At 41.5% G+C, this 20,146-nt stretch overlaps 2 protein-coding genes across 7 annotated transcripts in view; one reads left to right on the top strand and one right to left on the bottom strand.

Annotated features, from left to right (window-relative positions):
• The window catches only part of SON (SON DNA and RNA binding protein), a 38,151-nt gene extending 26,635 nt beyond the window's left edge, over positions 1-11,516 (top strand). For 4 of the 6 annotated variants that reach the window (XM_052673851.1, XM_052673849.1, XM_052673850.1 and 1 more), the window contains 4 exons: positions 4,696-4,843; positions 8,879-8,947; positions 9,037-9,152; positions 9,615-11,516. In XM_052673851.1, coding sequence (XP_052529811.1) covers positions 4,696-4,843; positions 8,879-8,947; positions 9,037-9,152; positions 9,615-9,773 — 492 coding nt within the window. In that variant the 3' untranslated portion in view covers positions 9,774-11,516. Of the gene's footprint in view, positions 1-3,899; positions 3,980-4,695; positions 4,844-8,878; positions 8,948-9,036; positions 9,153-9,234; positions 9,419-9,614 lie in introns of those variants that run through there. The other 2 variants (XM_052673848.1, XM_052673852.1) reach the window with 2 other exon arrangements.
• A 1,989-nt stretch (positions 11,517-13,505) lies between these two features.
• Positions 13,506-20,142, bottom strand: DONSON (DNA replication fork stabilization factor DONSON). The gene is made up of 10 exons (XM_052673862.1): positions 18,725-20,142; positions 18,553-18,633; positions 17,405-17,608; positions 16,836-17,014; positions 16,138-16,316; positions 15,914-16,037; positions 15,699-15,800; positions 15,013-15,211; positions 14,186-14,401; positions 13,506-13,931 (listed from the first exon to the last, which is right to left on the bottom strand). The coding sequence occupies exons 1-10, from the start codon at positions 19,124-19,126 to the stop codon at positions 13,794-13,796; spliced, it is 1,824 nt and encodes a 607-aa protein (XP_052529822.1). The 5' UTR covers positions 19,127-20,142; the 3' UTR covers positions 13,506-13,793.
• Between the last annotated feature and the right edge of the window lie 4 nt (positions 20,143-20,146).

Genomic DNA, 20,146 nt, shown 5'->3' with positions numbered 1-20,146 from the left:
AACAAAAATGTCTGCAAATTTCAGTTCTACCTCAACAAAATTTTGAGGGCCTTAGTTATTGGAATGGTTAATGTGACACATTTGAAAGAGAGAGACACCAATTAGAAGTAAGGTTGGTTTGTTTAAGTTATGCACTAATTTGTGGTGTTTACTGAGCAGTATTCATAAAGGAATAATATATCATTAGGTTTCTCGTATCATCAAACAGTTATAAACAGTATTATCTTCTCTTCTGAAAAGTGATTTCTGTTTCAGTTCATCATCATTGGTGTAATCAGTTCACAAATACAACTTGTTTCTGGGGTTGCTGTTTGTTTTTTTTTTTACTTTTTATTTATTTATTTATTTATTTATTAATTACAAATACACAGTGCTGATGACAAACTAGTGGAAGTGGTCAGAATTTGTCCAGGCAAGTTCTCTTGAGGTCTGCTTGTTCAGACTTTTCCAGTCACCCCTTGTTTCTGGGTTTACCAGCTATATAATTCTAATACCCTAAATTTGCCCTCCAAAAGGAGGTTTTTATAACATTTTACATGCACAGTGTAATGCTTGGGATTTGTTTCATTTGGTTGTGCTAAGGCATGCTGCACAGTTTCATAGTGGCTGCTAGAATGCTGTGTTTTGCATCCCAAGTTCTGAGAAGTCAAATCCTTTATTCCCTTATTTCGTAGTCTAGTCACTGCAGGCAAATAAAACACGACCAATAGAGTTAAAACTAAATCTTGTTATTATCATTCACACACGAGGACTGGCTTGTGTCTTGCCAAGCTCTCCTTCTAGCAAGGCAGTCTATCAGAACGTTGATGTTCTTAGTGCCTTGCATGACACAGTGAGCTTTATTTGGAATTGAAGGCCAGATGGCAAGGCAGACCATGTGCTGGTTACACTGGACTGGCTTCCTCTGCACTTGGTCAGAGAAAAATCTTTTTTCAGTCAACCGCAGATGGGTTTTTATTCCTTGTATGCAGAAGCTGTGAAGAGGATTTCTAAGACCGATGGTGAGTGTAGTCTTTGCAAGGCATTTGTAGGAATTCTTCAAGAACATACCATAGAATCACAGAATGGCCTGGGTTAAAAGGACCACAATGATACCTAGTTTCAAGTCCCCTGCTATGTGTGGGGTTGCCAACTGCTAGACCAGGCTGCCCAAAGCCACATCTCCCTCTTGTGTAGGGAAGGAATGTGGTTGCTGTTGAAAGTGTCACAGTGTCACGGAAACCTCAGCTACGCTGCAAGTTTCACCAAGTATACCTGTACTGCACTCGTAAGTTCTGTGGAGTCATTCTTAGAGTAATCTCACAGACATCTCATGAGCTACAGCTGAAACGATTCAACTAAGAGCCTGTAAGGCTGTGTTGTATTTTGTTTGATCAAGAATTGCTCAGAGAAATCTGCCTTCTGGCAGAGGGCTTGGGCTTTAGTGCTGTGTCAGCTTTGTGAGAAGAATATTTTCTTTTTAAATAACAGCAGTCGATAATTACCTGAGAGATCGTGATGAACATTGTGGCTTTAATGTTTTGAGCTTCGCAAGTGCTGTTTTATAGATTATTCCATTCAATGCTGTATGTAATGTTTTTTTCAAAGACAGATGTTGCAGTCAAATAATGGTGACTGTCCAACTCGTAGTGTCTTTCATCAAAAAGCTGTAAAATAATTTTTTACCTTTCTTTTTATTTTATTTTAAAGGCCTTACATGGTAATTCAAACTTTCGTGGTTTATTTTGCTGGTAATGTTGATTTTCTCCCTCTCCCCCAGTATATTGCCCTAAGGTAGTTAAAAAAGAGGCATTTTTTACTGACAATTACTGAAAAAAAATCTGAAATGATCAGGTTTTACTGCTTAGCCTGCTTTTTAAAGAAAAGGTTGCAACACAAGAATTTGGCTTATTAGTTGTCTCCATCTGCTGGTGGAATTGAAGTGTGCTTTATTTGTCTGACTTCATGGAGTTTAGAGATCAAAATAGGAAAAAATGACATCACATTTTCATGCTGCTCTACCAAAATTGGGATTAGAAAGATTGTAGTTATTTTCTGAATAATTATTTCATTCTGACAACAGTAACCAAGTACTTCAAAACTTGAGGTTAGTTGTACTGACTGCTATTCAACTTCATATCCTCCTTCTGGGATGGAGCTGGAGGGGTACCACACTATCAGGTATCTCTGTGGGACAAATCTTTTCAGTTTCAAAACTGAAAAGATCTTATGTCTCTACTTCTATTAACATTCTAGTATGTTTACATTTTCAAATGCCATTACTCATACTCCATTAAACCATGGAGTGAGTGTGTCAGTAGTAAACTGTAAGAAAGAAAAGATGTCCATGGAATATAATTGTACAGGTGGCATTAGAGATTCATATTTATTATTTGAAAGATAAATTTTTGAAGAAGTTTTTTCCCAGCTGACAGCCTTGTCTGTTTGATCAGTAACCTGAATCAAAGTAGGCTTCTTCTTGCTCCCTTCATATTGCGGTTAGAATTACCTTGTTCAACCCAGCAACATGATGCACAACTACGACTCTTCTGTAATGAAACAAAACTTAATCATTTCTATTTGTTGTTTCGGTTATGCTGTGCATGTTAAAGAATCAGCATATGTAAAAATTCCTACTTAAATTATCAGGTGGGAACGCTAGGCCAGGTGTGGTTTTGTTTTTTAGAGGGTTTTTTTTTTTTTAATTATTATTTTTTAATGAACTGCATTTTAGAATTTAAAACTCTGGGTATTTCCAGTGTTTGGAATTTATTCAATCTCTGATAATTCCTAACATAGGAGCTCAAGGATTTAATTTTTGACTCTGAAGAGCACTATGTTGTTCTCCTTTTTCTTTGTACACCACCTCCAAGCCCCAGGTTAGTGCCTTGGAAGGTGTGCTGGGAAAGCTAGAGCAGCCTCATTGGGAAATTGCACTCTTTCACTTGTGAACTGAATACACACTGGTGGTAATGAAACAGATGTTCATATTGTAAATTCTATTATTGCAAAGCAGGTACAAAAGAGGAATCGGAACCCAGGGTGACATTGACTGGGGTTTGTATCATTCTCGGCATGGTTGCCCTTTTCTTATGAGAGGTTCCTGGAAAAGAGTGGGGAGGATGAAAATGGAAGTAAGTAAAAGCTATTCTAGGCGTATAGCTTGAGGCAGTCTGCATCAAAGGAACGACTGTCTCTGTACACACACACTGCATGGTCTGCACCAGTCAAAAAAGTAATTTCACGGGAGAGGTGAGCTTAACCTCTTTCCTCTTCCACCGGAGCACCTTGATATTAAATGCAGCATCCAGTTGTGTGATCGGTAGGAGTTTACTTCACTGTTCAGTAGGTGAATATTCAGAGAAGTCTTACCACAATCTTCAGGAATTAGTCTTTTTTATTTTTTATTTTTTTAAACTTGCTGCCACCATTGGATCGTGGGGATTTCACACATGCATCGTGAGTGTGTGTCAGTTGCAAATAATGGACAGTTAATCCCCTTCAAAAGATATTATCCTTGGTCTCTGCAAAAGTAAGACTTCTGTTTTTGTTTATATACAAATTGAAACCAAGGAACTCAATCAGTTATTGTCCAAATCTTAGAAATTCTTACTTTTGCAAGCACAACTCAAAATTAAAGGGAAAAAAAAAAAAAAAAAAAGGTTCTATTAATTTGCTTTGAAAGTAAGTGAAAACTCTACAAAAATATTAGACATTGTATCCTCTAACCTACTATGAGAAATACCTGATGGACTTATCAGTGCCAGTGTGTAAACTTGTATATTTTAAGCCAAGCAGTTTTTTGCTGTGATGGAAATGATTGACTTACTTACTTGGGTCAGCGGGTGGGGCAGAAGAGAGATGATAGTTCACAGAATAACCTGTGAACTTTCACCCCTCTATATGGAAACTTGTTTCAGGGTCAAATCCTTGTAGCTGCCTTCTTGCCACGGTCAATGCCAGCCCTACTATTCACAACACTGCGGCCATCGAGGCCTAGGTACGTAAACATTTAAGGAGTTTTTAAAGTTCTTTACATCAAAACAGATTTTTAAAATTTCTGTTGATAAGCTTTCGACAGTTAACGACTATTGTATTAATTTTGATTTGAAAGATTGTGACGACTGCTGCTGCTAAGCTGTGTGGCTAAGCGCCTTTTTGCCTTTAAAAAAAGAGGAAAGAAAAACCTGTATCTGTGTCATGTGGATTTTCAGAGTAGAACTTGAATGTGCAACTTCTGTATAATAAAGCGGGGGATTTTTTAATATTTAAAATACGTGTAAACACTATTTGTATGTCATTACTAAATGTGCTTGTATTTTGTTCAATAAATAGGTACACTTGGCACGACTGTTGCCAGTTAAACAGTTAAACACTGCCTCCATTCACAAGATGAGAAGAGATGCATTGGAACCAAAGTAGTGTGTTTAAAACTGAACGGTTATTGTTTTATTAAGTACATACGTCGGAAATGGGTCACTTGGCACTTTTGGATTGCGTTAGGATTTTCTTAAGTTGTTCTTTTTGGAAAATACTGATTTGTGTATTGTGTGTCTGCGTGAATTCTGGTTTATACAGCTGTACATAAAGCTAAGGTGTATTTTTCTGAATTGAGTCTGTGAAAGGTTGTTAGAAAAGTTTTTGGAAGCTCCCGCTTGTTTTTTAAAAGCCCAGTCCTAACTTTAGGATTTGTCTTACTTCTCTTTTTCTGGATAGGATCAGTTCTTAAGAGCAGCCCCTGTAACTGGAGGAATGGGAGCTCAGCTGATGAGAAAAATGGGCTGGAGAGAAGGAGAAGGGCTTGGAAAAAACAAAGAAGGCAGCGTCGAGCCTATTATGGTTGACTTTAAGACTGATCGAAAAGGTAAGCGCTTCCTTAAGTGTTTTATGACAGTGCAAACTTACGCTTCTTTGCAAGGTAGGCAAAATAGCTTGAAATATTAAGCTTCTAGGTACAGCTTCCCTGCAAAAATGTACAGAATGATGACTAGTCTTTCAGGGCCTGGATTACTTTTGTAGGTGCTGTCCTTATGCCGGTGAACTCTTCAGGAAGTTCATTGACTTCCCTTAACCTTTGCCTTCCACTGGAAAAAGTGCTTCTATGTGGTTCTTAAACTGGAGATACACTTCAGTTGGAAATACAGAAAAGGCAAGGACAGGGAAATGAATGGATGAAAAGCCTCTGAGGTTGGCCTAGAGAAAGTGGCTGAAGCAGAAATGGGGCAGGGTAGAAGGTGGAATGCTCGATTGTCTTTAAGCTGTGGTGACAGCTGAAGTCCTTACATGAAGAGAGTGTCACACAGATTTTTAGCTCTTCTGAATGGGTTGTTTACTTTCTTAGCCATTGGATTCAACTGCTTTTCCATTTCCTAGTTTGATCGTGTTACAGCTACCTCTGCTCAACTGCAGTGATGTTTCCTTGCTTGCTTTCATTTATTATTTCTCCTCCTTTGTAATGTCCATTATTTCCTCTCCTTTATAAAGTCCATGGCCACAGGTAGAAAACTGCTGCACTTGTCTCATCTGATAGAAGAGACTTGCAGGCAGCGAGCTGCTTCTTACACTGTCTAACCATGATTTAGACAGTTGGCCATCTTACCAGCATATTCCGTGTGACTTCTGTATTCAGAGGAGGTGTTTATGAAAAGCTTTCCATCTGAAATACCTACAGAAAATTTTAAAACTTCAAATAATATACATGGAATTTATCGTTTAATTGTTCAATTATGCATGTTATCAAAGTAAACAAATTAACATTGACTGCAGAAATCATCCTTGTAATTGATCTCCTCAATATTAAAAATAGTGAAAACAAAAAATAAAAAAATCTCAAACTGGAGATCTTTAATGTATTACATGGATCACAACTAATATTAAAGCATGAAATGCTTTGAAGTATGGATTTGTGCCTGCTTCAGTCAGTGCTCGTAATTGAAGAAAACAAAGCATAAAAATGCAAACGTCATGAAGTTTATTTCTGGAGATGCTAACCTCAGTACAGAGATAGCCATGCTCACTTGATCAAACCAGTGGTTAAAACACAAAATAATTCAGTTTGAATATTAAGGTAGGAGAAATCCTAAGTTAGGAAAAGACCTATTGCTTTTCAAATTCTTAAAACCTAGCAGTATACTACGATTTTATAAGCAGAAGTGCAGCAGTTTGAAATTGCAGGACACAACAATAATGTACATTTCAGTTTAATGTGAATGATGTGCAGACTTGCTTTTCAGCTGTTTTTCTTTGCAACCTTTCATTTAAAGGGGGAAAAGATACTCTGGTGACAGTGATTACCAAGAAAGTATCAGAAAAGTGTTCTTTCTGTAACTGTTATTCAGTTGCTCTGGTCTTTGTAGGTGCTGTCTCATGCTGGTAAGAGTTCTTTGAGTGTAGTTTTATGAATGTCAGTCAGAGGGAAAAAATTGAGAACGGTCAATTTGAATGTTATTTTTTTAAAGCAGCCTGCATAATGCAAGAGTGGATTTTTGTGATGAGGAGGGAAGAGTTAGCTGCTAATTATATCACTTGCATTGTTTCATATCGCGGGAGAGAGGCAGTACTGTTGCACAACCTGTGACTGTTTCATAAATTAAAACAGTTTTAGTGCTACACAGCTTTGTTACAGCTCAAGTTTCTCATCTTAGAAAGTGTGCACCCGGGTCTTCGTGTGGTTTCAGATAGAAATTTCCTTGTGGAATTTTCAATTGAAATTTCAAGGTGTGAAGCAGGTTCAGATCCACGTTGTGCTGGGCAGTCTGTAACAGAGAGCTTGGTGTCTGCTCAGTGACACGGGGAAGCAGTGAGATGGAGCTCAAAGAGAGCAGTCTCTGGCACGTGGTAGATCACCTGTAAATACTGCTAACCCTTGTGATGGATGGGCTTTGCTTAATTCTTATCTGTTTAATACACATGTTTTTATATGTCTTTAATAGATGAAGTGTTTGATTTTCACCAAAAAAATCTGAATGTGTTGTGTTGATATAGAATACTTACTAATAGTGGGCTAAGTATACATTTGTAAGTGACAGCTTATTATGGAGAAGCAAGTGCTTCATGTGTTGTAAAGGAGTAGCTGAGCAGTGATTATATATTTGAGACAATTAGGTGAAAAACTTGATACGCAAGTGTTCTTAAATGTTTACATGTGTAGAAAGTCAAACCTTCCTAAGTTCAGTGTGGAGGCTTAAAGACTCTTAAAGGCTTTGGAAGAAACCACTTGGTATATGTATGCCACTGGAAGGTGGACGTTTTTATACAAGGTCTGTCAGTAAGTAACCAGTTTGCAGATCAAAACGAAAAAACAACAAGCACACAACCAAAACCAAACCCCAACCAATCTGAAACACAAGCAGACAGAAACCTCCACGTTTTTAGAACTTATCCCCAAAAGAAAATATTGTTTTTAGGTATGGGAACAAGCAGTTTGCTGAGGAGCTATTCATTGGGTTGTACTAAGACATGAAGCAAAGGTCTGCCTGTGCCATGGCTTTTCATTAGACCTTGTTTTTTCTGGACACCAAGTCACGTCTGTGATCCTCTGAGAGGCAGCATTGAAACAGAAGCCTTCTTGTGCTTTGCTGTCATCCAGTAAGTTGCTGTTGTCTCTGTTTAAAGGAGCTTGGTGCACCAGCTCTCAGCAAATAGCAGAGCTGATTGGAGTCTGGTGCAGCCTTTCTGAGAATCCACCATGACGGGTGAGATGTGGAGGGAGGAAAAGCAGTATTAATGCAGATGAATGAACTAAGAGTTTTTTGTTTGGGGGAAACTTCTTGGATGTTTTTCATATCAGCTTCTGTAAGGAGGGGAAAAAAAAAAAGGAAAAGACTGTGTGGCTTAATGCCACCTGAGAAGTCGTGTAAGAGCTGCATGAATATTGGGATGAAAATCTGGTAAGGAGAGGAAGGTTTTCTTTTCAAGTAAAACCAGTAAGCAAGCAAAAAAAAAAAAAAAAAAAAAAAAAAAAGCTGAAGGAACAGAAGGAACTGGAAACAAGTGCAGTATCTCCATGTCTTTATTCACCAAAGCAAGGAACAGAAACAAAGAGAGGTAAGGAACAAAGTAATACTGAAGGAATGAAGTCTTGAGAAGTTTTGAACCACTGTTCACCACATATTTAGTTCAGTTGCAGGTATTTAAGGTAAGGGCAAAATGAATGGAAAGAAACCTGATTCTCTTGGTAAGTACGGTGTAGTTATTGGTATTTGGTACATTTTTGACAGTTGTTATGCTTTATCCTTTGCTCTTGAGAGATTTCAAAAGCAAAAGTGTTTGGCTTCTGTGTTCCACAGTGGCTTCCACTGAAATTTTTACTCCTGCTGGGCCCAGTTGCATGTTTATCTGGTACTTGGTATTTCAGTGTGACTGAAATCAATGTAATTAGGCTGTGAACTTGGACATGAAATATATATCCCTAATAAAGAAAGCACAATGTTGGAAGTGTTACTACTGTTTCATGTGATAAAAGGACGTGCTAGATACACTCTTTATAGTCAAACAGAAATACTTCACATGCCTAGTATGCTTAAGGGCAAACTGTTACGATATTGGATGGCTTTTGGGTTGCACGGCACATGTTAATAGTGAACAAGAAGATGTCTTTATCTCTTGTTCAGTATTTCTCCAAAGAAGATGCAGAAAACCACGTTTTCTGACTTGCATAAGTCTACCCAAAGTCTTCTACTAGCTGGTTGTGAAGAATGTTACTGGAGCACTCATAAGAATGTGTGTAGCATGGAGGGAAAAAAAATGCTGGGTGAAAGGGAAGTTTGAAAGACTTCTGAAAAGCATTTGTATGATGTCACCATATTTTGTCTCCACTGATAACATGTCATGCTTTATGATATCTGAATTTTCATAAGTAAGGTGAGACTCACATATACAAACTTCATGTTTTGTTCAGGGCTTGTTGCTGTGGGAGAGAAGGCGCAAAAGAGATCTGGACATTATGTTGTGATGAAGGATCTTTCAGGTGAGATTTTGATCATCTTTGGAAAAGCTCAAAAGGTTCATTGAAAATGAATAGCAGCACTGAAATTTCAAATGCATTTTGGCTTTAAGGCAAGCATCCAGTTTCTGCATTGATGGAGATCTGTAACAAAAGAAGATGGTCACCACCTGAGTTTGTGTTGGTGGATGATAGTGGGCCTGATCATCGCAAACACTTCATCTTTAAGGTGAGTCTGAATTTGTTTGTTTACTGTTAGCTTGTCTATTAAAGTGTGATATTAAATTCATCTTTATATTTCTGTATTCCAGAGGTGGCTGGGGTATGCTGGGCAGTGTCTCAGTGCTAGAGTATCAGAGCCCTGTTTCTGTGAAAGCCATATCAGGTCTCTCCAGCGCATTAATCTGCAAATCCATCAAGGAACTGTGATACCATTCCACGGCTTACTAAAATGATTAACTTGTGTGGAATCATATTCTTGCTTCTTGTTTGCAGGTGTGGTGCAAATACAATTGTAAAGATAGTGAAAAGACTCGGTCGTTTTTTACTTTTAGGTATCTTAGAATGTGATCTGTTTTGTTTTTTTTTCTGTTGTGCTATCTTGTGTTAACGATTTCCATCTGGAGGTGATTCTTGCAGGCTAGACGTGAGGCACTTCCTAACATGTCCTTTTTCCATCCGTCTCAAACAGGTGAGAGTCAATGGAAATGAATACAGGCCTACTTTTGCCAGCCTTAATAAGAAGCATGCTAAAGCCACAGCAGCAACTGCGGCTCTCCAAGCGATGGGACTTGTACCAAAGGAAAGCATGGTCAATACCACCATGTTTAGGAGTGCCTCACACCGCTAGATATTGTTTTTTATATTGACATTATTTCAGATAATTTTACTCTGCACAAAAATGGTATTTGCCCTTTCATGTTGTAAATACATTGGCAATTCCCACGTTGTAAAAACTGTACAGACACCTTCAGGTTTTTCTTTTGTACCATCAAAATGTATTTAAATCATACTTAGTTTTTGGTATGTTTATATTGTTTACATTAGTGATGTAATTATTTCTTAAATGACTAAATCAGACGACAGACTCTGGAGGCATCAGTAATCTAAACCCTTGTTTTAAAACTCATGCGATCTCTCCTCGATATGGAATGTTAACACTTTCATACTGTTTTGTACTATGCTGCAGTTTTCCCTGGTCTCGGTAAAGCTACTCTTGCACTTTTGCCTGGTGAAAGCTGGTAAAAGACCACGCAGCTTACCTTAGTCTAGTCGAGGCTGGCGTGTACTGCTGGGCAGATACCGGGCCAGTACTGTGACCCCTGGGAGAGAGGGAGCCGTGGTAGCAGCCCTGTTGTACAGTGCTAACGCCGCCGCTTCTCTTGGAGTTTTGTTTGGGGTTTCACTCGGTGCTGCACCGCAGCTGGCCATGCAGCTCATCCTCTAGGACGTACGCGATGAGGCAAAAGTCTTGCTTTAAAAGGGATGGCAGAAAGTCTAGCAATGGAACCAGCGAGACTTTTGAGATGTAAAAGTGACTCTCCCTGCATGTTCTGAGAAGGGAGATGATGGAGTTGTCTATTCCAAACAAATTAACACACTGCCTGATGTTGATTGTATGGATTTGTGGTTAATGTGAATTTTAAAGTCTAACAAATCTACAACTGGACTGGGGGGAGGGAGGGAATAGAATGATGCTTAAATTGTTGTACCCAACTTGGTCAATAAAGCAGCACAAGTTCATAATCTTAATCGCTGGTCAGTAAGCAGTAATTAAAATCTATGCCAAAAGAGCTTTATGAAGAAACGCACAGTGCAAACGTATCGCTTAACAAGAGTAGCAGCAGCCATTAGAGCTGTGGAATCTGTTCTAGGCAACTTCACTTGCTTTGGACTATTACCAAATGAACTCCTTGAGCTTGCATTTTCTGTAACGGTACTCTGCCCTCAAGGAGACAATCTGATCCAGAGTTGTGGCAGTTTGATAAGGGAAAGGATATAGGAAGCTTTTCCTTTTATTTTTTTTTTCCTCTTAATTTAAGAAGTATTAGTTCTTTAGCTATGTGCACTTTGAATTGGAAAGGGCATTGTACACCTTTAGCCAGATTTGTCTGTGTTTTGAGCAGACTGCCGGGATTGCAGCAGTACTTAATTACTGTGGTAGTTCAGGTGCTTATTTCCGAAAAGTCTTTGAGGATTTTTTTTGTATTACATCAAGTGACCAGAGCTTCATCGGGAACAGGAACAAATTACAATTTGTATGCAATAGGACTGTGCTCAGGCCTAAAGTGAACGACCTTTGCAATGGCAGTAGGATCTTGGAGGTGATGAATTAATAGTAGCTCTTCCTCCGCAAATTATTTGTGTGTGCTCTCAGCTGTTACTGAACAAGGTATCTTCCTTTGCCCTCAGTGGACAAGTACCAGTGTCTCGTTTTGCATACAGCAGAGAAGCAGTGCTGTGTTGTCCACCACACACCCACAAAATAACCCCCTTTATTAGTCTATCAAAGCACTCTAGAAATGACAACTTTTTTTTTTCTTCTTGTGGACGTAGTTGTCTCTAATTAAAGTTTTCTCCCTTTGGCTTCTCACCTTCAGTCTCTGTGTAAAATTGTTTGAAGATCTCCTCGCCTCATTTTCTGAACAAGTTGTAAGGTTGAGAAACAAAGCTAAGCAGATGGTACAGCGATGGAAAGACGGACTGTGGGAGAACTGGGTATTGTATCCATTTTAGGCAAGTCCAGCTTTCTGATGTCTGACTCAAAGCTGTTAACTCAGGATGTGGGAGGCAGCTCCTATTCAGGCTTCTGTTCAAATATCTGCTGATACAGTTAAAACATCAGCAGTGTTGCTCGTGCTGTTCCGTCCGTGGTGTCCATATAAGCACAGGTTTTGGATCTGTTCATTATCTGGAACATAATCTGTTGTACTTTGTTAATTTTGTTCTTTCGGGGTTTATATTCTCCGTGTATATTGGAAAGATATGTTTTGAGGAACAGATGAATTCAGTCCCATAGAAGACTCCATTTCAAAAGTAACTGTTCAGGCAAATTCTGGATTTCACGCCTTAAAAGACGTGGTACTGTATGTAGATCTAACCTTTGATTTTCAATACTTACAATATTAATATCTGTAATACTTCAATTATGACACTTCTTGACTTCGGGGTTTCTGTTTTAGTTTCATTCCTGTTGTTTAGAATGATAAATGAATTTAGTGCGGAGATGTCCTTCTGTTCAGTTTGTAAATTTGGTTGGAGTGTCCTTTGCATGCAGGAATAGACAAGTAGTCCTATTAAAAAGAGTAACTAGGAAACACTCTCTCGGGACCTGTTTATTTATGGGGCACTTCAGCTGTCTCAAAAGTGAATGGACTCCTGGAACTCGAAGGCATCTCTGTGCCTGCTGGGTTTTTGTTGTTGCAGGATTGCTTTCCTAGAAGTGCTTTCACTGATAGTGCTTCCAATTTCCCTGTGGTGCCTGAGCACGTAGAGCCAGCAGCCACCAGAACCAGTTCCAGACAGTCAACTGTAGTTTTAAAATAGAGGGCTGGAGAAACAGCAAAGTCAAGTATAATAACTGCCAGGCTTGCCAGAATTGGTGCTGGTTTCTCTCCAGTTGTCTGACACCCTAGATCTAAAGATCTAAAGCTGTCCTTTTGTACTGTAAGGTAGGGACTTGAATTGAGGTCTGTCTAGGCTTTCCTGATGCCCTGGTCTTCTCTGTACTATGACCCTGCCAGTGCCATGGTAGTTACTGTGCAGTAACACTGTAAACCTACACAGTACTCGTGTAACTGCCTCAGTCTGCAGTGATTTGCTTACAGAGCTGGTTGTTAGGTCCATCAAGCAGACTATCACTGCTTCAGAATGATGTCAGGTGAACAGGACACCACTGTAGTGAAAATAAAGGTTGCGTGACTACAAGTATTATTCTTTTCTGTGCAAAATACCAGAATTACAAATCTTGCTGAGTGCATAAGCATGATGGTATTCTACTTACTGCTCTTCAGATCTACTATTTTTTGCTGCAGGAAGAGGCTCACCTGATAGCTGTGTGATAAATGACATTATACACATCTCCAAAGCAGCAGTAGCGTAACAGATTACATTAAACCTGAACATAGGCTCTTGATATGAACAGAGCTGCATCACCTTGCTGCCTTTCATTTCCTCTGCTTCCATCAGGTGTCATAACCCTATTGTGTTGTTCTAACTTGTTCTGGTGCACGCTCCATTGTATAAACTGCCTGTTTAAAATAAGATTTTTAAGTAAGTAAATGAAGATGGCAGTGTTGGAGGATTATGGCAGCAGTTCTGGGGCTCCCAGCCTTTTAATCTGATTCAGATGCAATTGGAACTGTTTGTACCCATCTGATTTCTGGTTTTTGCAGTTGAAGTTACACCTCAACCAAGAGGTGTAAAGTGCTGAGATGTAGGCCAAGCTTCTGGCTCAGTGCTGTAAGCAGGGCTCAGAGGTAATAAAAGAATTCCACCCCGCAGAAGTGGCTACACATTACTGCACTGAGCAGTAGCAGCAGTTCTGTGTTTCAGAATAGAATATACACATAGGTGAAAAAAATACAGGCCTTCCACCCTGAATTCAGATCAAAAGCAGACCATTTTATAAAATTTTATTTTTAAAAATGCTTTCTAAAATACAAAAGGAGATGTCCAGGGCCTTTTCCTCAATTTCCTCCGAAAACCCCTCACCGCGTTCTATTGCTGTGATGTGCAAGAGTTGGCTGTGACGTTCAACTAGGTTACTTAGCTCCTCTAACAGCATGGGTGCTGCCCTGCAGGCCTGAAGGAAGCGCAGCAACTTCACACTGGAGAGCTTTGTGCTCCACCTCCTCCAAACAGCACGTACCTAAGACTTCCAGGCATATGCAGAGTCCTTCATTTCCAGAAACCGGAGGGAAGATTTTCCCAGTGTTGGCACCTGACTCAGTTGATCCAAAGTTTTAGAATGCAGCCCACACTTCAGCAGGTCTTTACTTACGGTTTCCTGAAGAAGAGAAACACGCAATACACATTTCTGTCTGAAATAGCTGTAGTTTTCGATGTTCATTTATGTACCTTTGGGGAGCTCCCAAAAAGCTAGTTTTCTGATGAGCCCATTTCTGAGCCACAGTGACCGCCGTGTGGCCATCACAGTGGGGTATAAACCCACGCATTAAGTAGCTTATCTCTCAGCACCCAACGGTTTGTAATAAAGATAGTGTTCCTAACAGGAAAGGCTGTCTTCTCTAGTTTACTTACCTTCTTTAAGGCAGGGCTCGCATTATGGAGATTAGCGTTAAACACAGCCGTTGGCTCGTGCGTATACAGCACTGCAGAAAATGCTCCCTGCTGTGCAGACTGCAGCAGCATGGTCAGCAAGTGGAGAGAATGAGGCAGGACAGGGCCTACGATCTCCAAACTGAAGATATCTTCATATGCCAGGCGGACCCTGGCTTTTGCGTTCATACTACGAGCCTGAAACCAACAGCACGCAGGATTACATTTTGAAACCAAATCAAGATGGTTGTTCATACACCTTCATACTGCAGTGCCATAAGCCTGTGAAAAGCTCAAAATATTTTAAAATATCAGCTTCAGTACATGCGAGTATTATGTTTTTAGCATCTCTAACAGCTCCTAGAACTGAGTATTTTAAAGTATTAGGGAAATCATGTGCAGAAGAACTTTGCATACCACATGAGCAGCTTCTCCAGTGGCAGAGGACTGCGCTGTCGGCACAGGGAGCGTAACAGTTAGTGCCCACCACCTCCCACAGTTACAGGTCAGAGGCTCTCATTGCCTGGTGAAATATCATCTCAGCAGACCCTGTATGATCTCAGTAGCATTCAAAGGCGAATCTTCTAAGAACGTTTTTACAATCTGGGAACTACTTAACAGCTATTAGGATAGGTAGAAATAGTGGGATTTCAGTTCAGCACCACAGGTTACGTGGGTAAAGATGACTCTGGAGGAAGTCCACATTACAGTCAATGCCAATTCAGGCTCTAGCATCAAAAATCACTCTGCTGTACCAGAAGGTAGAGCTTTCTGCTTATTACAGGAAAAGAGATTGCTGCATTACTTACTTTGAGCGTTTGCATTGTTCCACCTCGGAAAGCAACAGGAGACAATAGAGTGGGAGGAAGCCCTGCCTGTGGACCTGCAACAGCCACCAGGCTCTTACAGTTTATCAGGAAGTTCAATAAAGTGAACGTGTTTGTTCCTTTCACCACTGCGAGGGATTCAGGTCTGTGATCCACCTGCACTTCATGCTTCTCTTTACGACTGAATTGACCAGAGTCGAGGGAAAAACTTAAGCAGCACAGCAACTCCAGAACAAACCCCACTGCCCCTCTACCTTTGACCAATCATTAAAACAAATAGTTTCTCCAAAAAAAAAACAAGCCTTGAGCTCATTCAGATTCCTTACATCGATTACTTGGCAGCATCTTACACCTGACTGATTATTAAAGCTGTGAGAGAAGGAATGTTTTCAGGTCCAGTGTCTTACAGCTGGCAGGTAGCAGTTATTAAAACAAAGCTTGCAACTCCTACTTTTACTATGATTCTTGCATCAAAACATAAAAACATTAGCAGCTCAGTTTAGAGCAGGAGTCTGCTTTTGTAGGGATTCCCCTGATTCCCCCACTTATGATGCACTGGTGCAGGGTAAGTCTCAGAAGTTGGAAGGACATTCCTCTTGGATTCACCAAAAGGCAACAGCTGCAGGGCTTTCCACTGCAGTAAGTGGCGAGACAAAAAGAAAGGATACAGTTTAATAGAAACAGCATCTGGTTTTTTAACCTTGTCTTGGACTCCCATCTCCTCAAGCCAAGAGAAACCATCATCATCATCATCACTTGAAGCAGCTTCCCTAAGAAACAGGATCACTTTTAGGAGGATAAAACTTTCTCAGAACTTTTCAAATAAAATGTGCAGGAGTCCAGAAATGCCTCACAACTGCAGCATTTTAGATTTATGACATACTCGCCATTCTCAGGGCTTCTACCCACTTCAGGGTCATGAGCAACTTCTGTTTCCAAATTCCCTTCAGAGTTTTTCTGTTTTCTGCTTCTACTTTCTTCTACCAAAGGTAGAGAAAACTCTATGCCTTGAAGAGAAGAGCAAAGAAAGCAATGAGTGGTTTTGGAATGCACAGCAAATGCTATGTATTGGTTATTAAAATGTAAGTCAGATTGGTTTCACCTCACCTTCATTTCTCATGGCTTCCCTTAAACCTCTGGTGGTGGGAGCAATCACTGCTGTGATAACATCACTTCCCGCCAGACCAGCTGCACGGAACAGGACAGTAAACTGGTAAGTGCACACATAGAAGTAGGGGCACAGCTTGGCTTTGAGCAGATTGTATAGAGAAGTAAAGCTGACAGACCTGCAAATGAGGGGAAAAAACAAACAAACAAACAAAAAACCAATTTTGTAATTGAAATCCTTTGCTGCTGATGGATCAAGCTGGATTTGGCTGGGTGTTATTGATGTGTGCTCCAGCCAGGCTTGAGACCACAATAACTGATATTAGTCTGATTTTCATATGCACTCAGCATCCAGGAAGTTGCTCTGAACTCCTGTGAAGCACAGCCTATTTGCAAGTACTACGCTTTTCTTGCATACTTGCCATCCAATGTGTAGTTTTACATGGAGCACCAACGGCAACCTACTAACAGGATTCACAGAAATCCGAATCAACTGCGGTCAGAGGAGGACATTAAACACACCAAGGTAGCTTTGGTCTTAGAGGCAGTCCCTAACCTGATCCTCAAACTAAGTGCGGACCAGCTAAAATAATTAAACAACCAATAAATCAAACATATTCTCATAAAAACAGAAGGAACTTACGCTGATTTAAATCCTAGGATCTTGATCTTACTACCTACACTTTGGCTCCACTTACCAGTCGCTCATCAGTGCTTGTTGCAAGGCCTCATCCTGTGCCCATGGACAGGCTTTTCCTGCTATCTTTCTGTCTGCTCCAATACGAGGGAACAGCTGCAGCCACGACAGTGATGGGTGAAGCCAGTAAACAAGGCTCTGCTGAAAGGCACAACGCAGTTCTGTGGACAGTTTTGGTTCCTAGATTATAAGAAGTATTTTAGGAGAACAGAAATACTTTATTTAAGGCAGCATCGCAACTGATGGAATTAAAAAAAAAAAAATAAAATGGATTAGGTGCTAAAAAAATGGTATCACAGGTTTGTGATTAAGCCAGACTGAAGATGGGCAGCGACAGGAAACTGCTCGCAGTTGAAATTAACAACCCACTCAGTCACCAGTTTGCCACAGATGACATTTTTGAGTACGCAGTGGATGGAACTAAATAGCTGTCTACATGAGCCTTATTCTCTACACAAGTAAGACCAGAACAAAACAAGCAAATCTTCACTGCCAGTACATTTAGGGAGAGGTGCAAAGGTTCCCCCTTATAAAGCAGCAGCTTCCAGCTCCCGTCTGAAGTTTCATTACCTGTACACTCTGTGGCAAGTTTATTTCTGCTGCTCTGCAATGCTGAACAAACCCCTGAGCTTCCTCCTGTGCTTTTAAATGCTCTGCCCAAGTGAAAGGTTGAGAAGACGTAAACAGAAGTCGTGTTTTGATACTCCAGTCTGCAGGAAACTCGTGTCTCGGTGAGGGGGGGACATCAGGGGTAGGAACAGGTAAATGAAGATCCTTTAAAAATGGAAACAGCATCAGTTAATCCACAGTCAATTAATAAAACCAAACAATCAATGATGCAGCTGCCTATGCACGTTTTCACATGGTCAGGCTTCCTCCCATCCTGGCTCAATACACCCCTCCTGGCAGGCAGAGCAGATCCTAAACAGGACAGTGGCTGTTACAAGGCACTAGTGGAGCTCCACAGCCTTCACAAGGAGAAGGCGAACCTGCTGTTTCTTGTAAGTTTCTGCCTAACTCACTTTAACAGTACACTACAAGTCTCTCCCTTGTAAGGAACTACTTGCACTAAATCAGGAGCGCATACTTAGGCTTCCCAGAGGATAACAAAAAATGTTGGAGTTCCAGGATGGTTTGGTCTGAGAAGTTTTTCTGTTCTAAGTTACTCTGAGCTTAAGTTTCTGAACCTATAAAAGCCTCTGACACCATCAGCCTGAAGCTCTGCCAAGGACTGTTATTCTCTTTCCTATTTAGGCAGCTTAGAGAATTTTCTCAAATGCTGACATTTTAGTACATCTAAAGATGTACCACCAAATTCTAAGTATGTAGAATCATAGAATCTTTTGACTTGAGTTGATCTTTAAGGGTCCTTTAAAGGCCATCTGGTCCAACTCCTTTGTCATGAGCAGGGACAGCCACAGCTCCATCAGGTGCTCACAGCCCCGTCCAGCCTGACCTTGAGTGTCTCTAGGGATGGGGCATCCACCACCTCTCTGGAAAACCCGTGCCAGTGCCTCACCACCCTTACTATAAAAGACTTCTTCCTTATATCCAGTCCAAACGTCCCCTCTTTAAGTTTGAAACCGTCTCCCTGTGCCCAATCCCATCGGACCTCACTGAAGAGCCAGTCCCCTTCTTTAAGCAGTTAATCAGCTCGGGCTTTTCCCGAGGTCAATGCAGCAAGAGGCGTTTCAGAATCCTTACGCGAGGCCCCGTACCTCGGGCAGCGCCAGGACGTCTGTTCCCTGTGAGAGCTCCACGTTCCGGGCCGGCTTATCTTCTCCTGCAGACTCTAAAAACTGAAGGAAAAAAACGTGAGATTGACAACGTTAAAACAGGCTTTTTGCAGAGGAATCTCACAAGCCCCTTCCCCTCAGGGCGGATCTCTACCTGCCAGAAGGGCACAGTGGAGGCGGGCCCCCGCCCGGGCTGCGCCGGCTCCTTCTGCCGCCAGACCGGCTGCCGCGGCGCGTTGTCCAGGCTGGAGAAGGGGTTACGGCGGACGGACGCCGAGGGGGCCCTCGGGGCCGCGCCGCAGGGCTGGGGGGCAGCGGGCTCGCTTCTCTGCGGCCGCTTGCGCTTCAGCCGCAGCGTGGCCGGCGGCTTCTTGAAGCCCGGCGAGTAGCCGGGCACGGCGGCCGCCATGGCTGGGAGCGGAGGGGCAGGGCGGGAGCCGCCGTCCCCGCTTGGCGCCAACGGGACCGGGCTCCGCCCCTGGGCGGCGCTGAGTTGTGGTGGCGGCCGCCATTTCCTCCGGCCCCTGGAGGGCGCGCGGCACCAGGGCTGGAGCATCCTCAGAACCAGGACAGCCAGGCTAGCTCAGTCTGGGCCGAGCCCAGTTCTGCCGGCACTGCTCTCATCCCGATATGCTGCAAAGCCTCAGGCTGCGTTGTGCAGTCGGCTAGGCACCCAGCTAGCACTGGGGTGTGTACCTTTCTTGGCTTATTTTACAGCTCCAGGAGCTGCACCATCTTGCTGTCAGCTCAAAACTGCTTACATCTGTCAATGGACGTTTGAAAGAAAGAGTTGCTTAGGGGTCCTTATGAACCCTTTTCATAGAATCACAAGGTTGGAAAGGACCTACAAGATCATCTGGTCCAACCATCCTCCCATTACCCTCGCTACCACAAACCACTAAACCACTTTGTTCAAGTACATCTACATCTACAGCTAGCATTAAAGAACATTAGAACAAGCTGAGATATCTCAGCCAACTGCAAGCAGCACTGGGCAGCTTAATGCCTTAAATGAACGGACATTTATCTCAGGATCTGATCCAGCTGGAAGCCTAAACGCAGGCAACTTCAGCTATGGCCAGCACATCTGAAACAAGTGTGATCTTAAATAAAAGCAAGGAGGAAGCAACATGCTTTGAGAAAAAACAACAGCCTCTACCCCCAAAAAATTAAAAAAAAATCACAGCAGTTCCGTCTCTGCCGATCTGTTCTAGGAATAGGACCAAGGTTAAAAAGGAGAAGTGAAAGAGCACAGAATACAAGGATCTCATAGGAAAGAGAAAAAGAAATATAACGTTACAGTAACAAGATACATAAAGTATCTGAAACTTCAGAATTGCAGGACTGTCTTAGCTGCTGGACTGCTGATAGTAAGTAAGGTTTACTGTTCTGGGTTGCTAAAATGAAGAAAACCAGCAATGAGGGAACTCCTGCTCTCAGTACCATCTCTCCCCTCTAGGATCCCTGCCAATCCTGATGGATTTCCCATTCTGCCTTTCAGCTACATAACAGCAATTTTAAAGATAATTTAAGACCTTCAGCACACTGCAGACACTGCTCAGTCTTAATGCAGCCA

Source organism: Tympanuchus pallidicinctus, unplaced genomic scaffold (genome assembly GCF_026119805.1).
Source record: "Tympanuchus pallidicinctus isolate F22 unplaced genomic scaffold, pur_lepc_1.0 scaffold14, whole genome shotgun sequence".
Taxonomy (NCBI): Eukaryota; Metazoa; Chordata; class Aves; order Galliformes; family Phasianidae; genus Tympanuchus; species Tympanuchus pallidicinctus.
The sequence above is the reverse complement of the archived record's forward strand: the minus strand, read 5'-3'. Positions and strand labels throughout refer to the sequence as shown.

Bases quoted from the DNA above. Each gene is read 5' to 3' on its own strand.
- DONSON (XM_052673862.1), bottom strand. From the start codon at position 19,126: ATGCTCCAGCCCTGGTGCCGCGCGCCCTCCAGGGGCCGGAGGAAATGG. The intron at 17,609-18,552 runs GTACGGGGCCTC...CCATTTTTAAAG, and splicing joins ACGTCCTGGCGCTGCCCGAG to GATCTTCATTTACCTGTTCC. The intron at 16,317-16,835 runs GTAAGTGGAGCC...CCTCATTTGCAG, and splicing joins CAAGCACTGATGAGCGACTG to GTCTGTCAGCTTTACTTCTC.